At 42.5% G+C, this 5,294-nt stretch overlaps 2 protein-coding genes across 2 annotated transcripts in view; one reads left to right on the top strand and one right to left on the bottom strand.

The window, feature by feature from the left end:
* tmx3b (thioredoxin related transmembrane protein 3b) overlaps window positions 1–5,294 on the bottom strand; it is a 36,589-nt gene that overhangs the window by 15,434 nt on the left and 15,861 nt on the right. The gene's annotated exons all lie outside the window — the stretch shown is intronic.
* LOC147817654 (uncharacterized) lies at window positions 572–1,580 on the top strand. The gene has a single exon (XM_087169937.1). It carries the CDS (start codon window positions 585–587, stop codon window positions 1,578–1,580), a length of 996 nt encoding a protein of 331 aa, XP_087026063.1. The 5' UTR covers window positions 572–584.

Raw genomic sequence — 5,294 nt, 5'->3', positions numbered from 1 at the left:
GGTACTGGATTCACTGCCAGGCATCAGTGTCTTTCTTCATACGACCACTGGGGGCCACAAAAGTCAACAATTTTTTTAATTCACAACGGCTTCGAGATATTCTTACACCAGCACTAAATTAATACACTTGGGCCATTAATCCACTTCTAAGTTTATTTCATCATTTATTATTTTAACATTAACATTAATGAAATTTGCCTAATTAATCTTGACGACCTGCAGGTCCAATTTGAAAATTAGCTGAGCAGCAGAAGATCGGAAATGTTGATTGATTGATTGATTGATTGATCCTGTGATGTGTAACACTTTGTTCTATGCGACATCATCACTTGAATTTCCCCTCCTTTGTCTGTGACATCATCACCATTAGAATTCCCCGCCTTTGAGCTATGACATCATCATCATCATCATCACTCAAATTCCCTTCTTTTGATCTATGTGACATCATCGTAACATCATCGTTAGAATTCATTTGAAGTTCCACGCCTGTAAGTGAACCGTTTTAATTAATCAATTAACTGATTAATTCATAAATTGATTTGAAGCACACTGAGAAAAAAGAAAGAAAAAACAAACATCTCTTCATGGCTCACCACATGAATGTCCAGTATGAGGCGCAAACTGAGAAAGAAACAGCAGAAGAAAGTTTACGGGAGGAATTTGAACGGCTCAAAAACGTTCTGCAGAGCGAACGGGCTCAGTGGGCCGAAGAGAGACTGAGGGCGAGGGAGATCGAGGAGACACTCAGAGACGATCTGGACAAGGTGAAAAAGATGTTTGTCACGTACGATGAAGCGATCAGGGAGACGGAGTTGTTAAAGAGGTACTCAAAGCAGAAAACAAGCAACTCTTATGCCAGTGTTTCGCGGAAAGGCGCGAGGAAGGAGAAAGTGCTGCTGAAGGAAATCGAACGGCTGAACAAACATCTGCAGAGCGAACGAACGAAAAGGACAAAAACTAAAGAAAAAATGAGGGAGAATGAGAAGCAGCTCAGAGAGGAACTGCAGAGGGTGAAAAGACGACTCATGACTCACGAGAGGTGCATGAAGAAGTGCGAAGTTCTGGAAAATCACAATCTGGAGCTCGGGTCGTTGCTGAGACGGGAGAGGAGGCTCACGGCTGAGCTGCAGCTCGAGGCCTCCGAAACACAGGAGGACTTCATCAAACTTCAACAAGAACACAAGGAGATGAACGCACTCCTGGAGTGTGAGAGCAAGACAAATACCGACCTTCAGGTGATGATCCAACAGCTTAAAGAAAAACCAGAGAGGCAGGAGAAGACCACAGAAGGAGAGAGCAGCCAGGATTATGAAGACCAAATAAAAGCCTTGCGGGCAGATATCGCTGCTCTACAAGAGGAAAACTCCAAACTCCAGAAACCAAACAGCTCACGACAGGAGGAGGAGGAGGAGGAAGTGAGGGCCGAAGCAGCACCTGAGTCTCCACAGCTGAGCTGCGAACGCACCGATGAGCCGCCGGCAACACCGATGGAGAAAAAGAGCAGGAGGCCTTCAAGGTGGAGGAGATTTACCAACCTCTTCGCTTGTGGTTCCCGCCACATGGAGTCAGAGGACGAGTGAGATACTGCGGTAAGTGAGAGGATTTACAACCACATTCATTGATTATTTCTTTTGTTTTTCTGGCCACTAAGAGCAAACTAACTCACACTGTAAAACAGTGATACTGTATTCTCTCTCTCTCTCTATACATATATATATATATATATATATATATATATACACACACATATCTCTCTCTCTATACATCTCTCTCATAAATAAATCAAATACATAAAAAATACCTTAAAATTAATGGTTTCTTTCTCCTGGGTTTGCTGTCATTTACCAAATGTTTTAGTTTCTCTTCACTGTAATGACAACATGATCAGACTCAGTGGAATTATGATTAAAATTATGTTAATAAGTTCGACTACTTAAAAAAAGTAGACGGACTCGTACCAAAGGAGTTTTTATATCTTCTAACAAACCAGAGTCCGTTTGTGCCTTTCATGTATGAGCATATATTGAGGAAACCATCAGTTTCTCTAAAATTATTTCACAATAATAATTAAAACCTGTTGTCTGAAAAACCCAAACGTCATTTAAAAACACTTATTTTTATTAAAAAGGTTTCACCAGAAACCCCAAAAAGACTATTGTGTCCACATGAGTTGCACTTCAGTTGGACAGGACAGAGTTGCATCTTGGGAAACGGGTTAAAAACCTTTTTCATTGTGCAGCAGATGGAATACTTTTTCACCCAAAAAGGTTTGAAGAGTTTGAAAATACCTTCCAGAGGTTGAAATGACAAAACTCTCACGGACTCAGAATGGGGAATCGGAGCCCAAAAAAGAAAACTTGATCTTGACAATTTCCTACACTAAAACCCGCGGTGATAGTCTGGTTTGATCGCAGCTGAGCAGTGACACAGATACAAAGACACTGCACAACACAACGAGGAAACATCAGCTTCAAAACAAGACAAAGACAGCTCAGACCTTACAGGTTCACCCTCAACCCTCAACCCCTGCAGCAGCCGTGACGTAACCCTAAAGTTACTTTCAGCGTTGAGTAATGTTTTGCGGGTTTAAGCTTTTGCTATTTTTGCTTATAAATTAGTCGGGTGTAAACTGCCTTTGATCTATAAATAAAATCACACTGTCAACGTATATGCAATAGACGGGATGCAGCACACACGAACGGACACGGCACTGTGGCCGAGAGATGAAAATTAGGTCCAACAATGTGAAATCTTTGCAGACCAAGATGGGATGATGATTCATGGATTCCAATGAATCTAAGAAGCCTTGGAGGTTTGATAAGAATGAGCAGCAATCAGCGCATCGATTTGAAGGCCTCAAGCTTGACAACTGCAGAAAGTGCTGCCTTTCACCCTTTCACGGATACATTTTTTCAACATAGACAGTACTTCTTCTTTTCGGCAAACAAATGGGCCTCGTAGGTGAGTTTCTGTTTGGCAGGGAACAGCGTTTTGGACGGTGGTGCTTCGTGCTTCTGTGTCGTGGTGGACAATGGTTAGGGTGTCTGGCCGTGACATGAAGCGAAGGTATCACCTGCTGTAATCAAACTTTTGTCACGTTCTGAAAGGCAGAATGTGTAGTCCGCTAATAACTGACACGTGCTTTAGAGAAACTACCACTAAGGGAGTCGTCATACCTTGAACCTTGTGTGTTGTACATACAAATGCGACCTTCACAGGAAGCCGTCTTCGCATTGACAAGTTCTATTCACAAATGTTTCTTTGCAAGGAAACCCGACTGCACAATTATGTCGTCTGCATCTATTTTTATGAGAGTAAAACATGTTTATTCGAAGCATAAACATGCAGCTATGTCTTTTGTGCCGGAAAGCGAAGCCCCGTCTTCCTCAGACAATGCATCCGACTTTCCTTTGACCTTCTTTGACTTTTCTTTGGTTCAGCGTCTCGGCAAAAGAAGACATCATCTATTTTTTGACGGATAATTTCAGTCAGTGTGATCTTCTGAAAGCGGTCGCACCAGAGGTCGGTTCGTATACGCAGAGAGGTTCCACCTGTCTGACAGGTGGTTGGCTGATAGAAATCTCCAACAGTGAGAACCGGCATTTCGCCTTTGATTTGGGCCATTCTTGCATCTACATAGGCAAAGAGAGACTTTGAGACCGTGGATACTTCACCATTGATGAAGCATTTCAACATGTAAAAGCTCTGCTCTGACTTTACCGAGGCCTTGAAACAAGAGGCTTTACGCTTCGTGGCAGCTTAAAGAGACAGCTCAAATCTGTACCTGAAATGTCGGCAAAACAAATAACAACCGCAGCATGTGTATGATGTATACTATACTGTGTCTAACTGGTTGTGAGCTGAGCTGCTGATAGAAATCTCAGGCAGAGTAAAAACCTGGTTTTAAAGCTGCAGGTTTCCTTCCTACTGCAGAGACCTCAGTATGTGAGTGTGTGTGAATGTAAACTCCTATTTTTATTCCATCATTTGACTGTGTGCATATTAACCCACAGTGACTGAATGATGCAGTTTGAATAAAATTAGTATTAAACTAATAAAGTAATAAATAGAAATGCACATATGAAGCAGCAGTCCTCTCGAGCAGGTTAGAGAAGGTTGCCATGATAACACAATATTGTAATATCGCTCTCAACCGCAGGGGATTTTTTATCTGGTGTTGACGTTCAATAATATTTTATTGAATCTGAATCCACTTGATGCAAAAATATGTGGCAACAATGATCTATTATCAACTCATAAGAGCGGACAGTTACACACCTACACATCCGGCAACACTTGGAGCTGTGTTTCTAGCAAATGAAAGTTTAACATCCACTCTCCACCTCTATCTGGAGACAGTAATTTGATCTATTGTTAAAGTTAAACTGTTGATTAGTGCAAGGTTAAGTAAGGTTGTTCTGAAATGTTAAAAAAATTCTCCCCCCTGGTGCTCGTTGCTTTGAGTCCAGAATTATCTACGGACAGGAAGTCACGAGTCAAAGGGGTTTCAGCTTGTGGCAAAAGCACGGCACAGGCTTTTACCCATGATAAACATTCATGCCTGGTCCTGTCGCAGTGCAGGATTTCATCCCAATTCACACCCACCAACCGACAAAATCAAACTTTCCCACAAGTACAATTTGCACACATGTAGGCATCTGCCCCCCCTCCACCCAACCCCCTCCACACACACACACACACACACACACAGACGGGTTCCCTCTCAGATCTGAGATTTGCATTCACTGTTCTGTCAAAATGGTACAAATGGTGGGTGAGCTGAATACCTCGACATTTATTACCGCATCAAACGGCGTCAGCTCATTCAGATGTCAGTCACCACCTATGATCTGTCGAATGCGCTGCCTCCGCCCACCACCGGGGGCGACAGTTGAGCCTGTGACTTTGTAATTACAAGTGCCGTTTAAAGGTGTGTCGGAGCGCTGCGCTGATCTCAGTGGGGAATCTCAAACTCAAAAGTCTTCAAATAAAAAAATTAAAAAAAAAAAAAAAACAGGACTGGGTAGTGTATACTAGCGGATACTAGTCTAATTGATGATAGGGATCTGTGTAATTCAATCAGTCCTAATGGGAATGCCTGGAGAGAGGACGAAACACTTTGATCGTGGCGGTTTGAGATACAGAAATCTACCAGATGAAGCAACATGGTCGATGATGACGTGGGTATAAGGAAGGAACTTAAGCACAACGTGAGAAATGTGAGTCGGTTTCGTATTAATCTTTGTGAGAAAAAAAAAAATCCTCTTGACGCCCCTTCACCCTGCTGGGGGGGG

The sequence above is a fragment of the Seriola lalandi genome, unplaced genomic scaffold (assembly GCF_002814215.2).
Source record: "Seriola lalandi dorsalis isolate HSWRI2012SDOR001 ecotype SW California unplaced genomic scaffold, Sedor1 jcf7180002054923, whole genome shotgun sequence".
Classification (NCBI taxonomy): Eukaryota; Metazoa; Chordata; class Actinopteri; order Carangiformes; family Carangidae; genus Seriola; species Seriola lalandi.
Note: the sequence above shows the minus strand (reverse complement) of the source record. Positions and strands in the feature narration are given on the sequence as shown.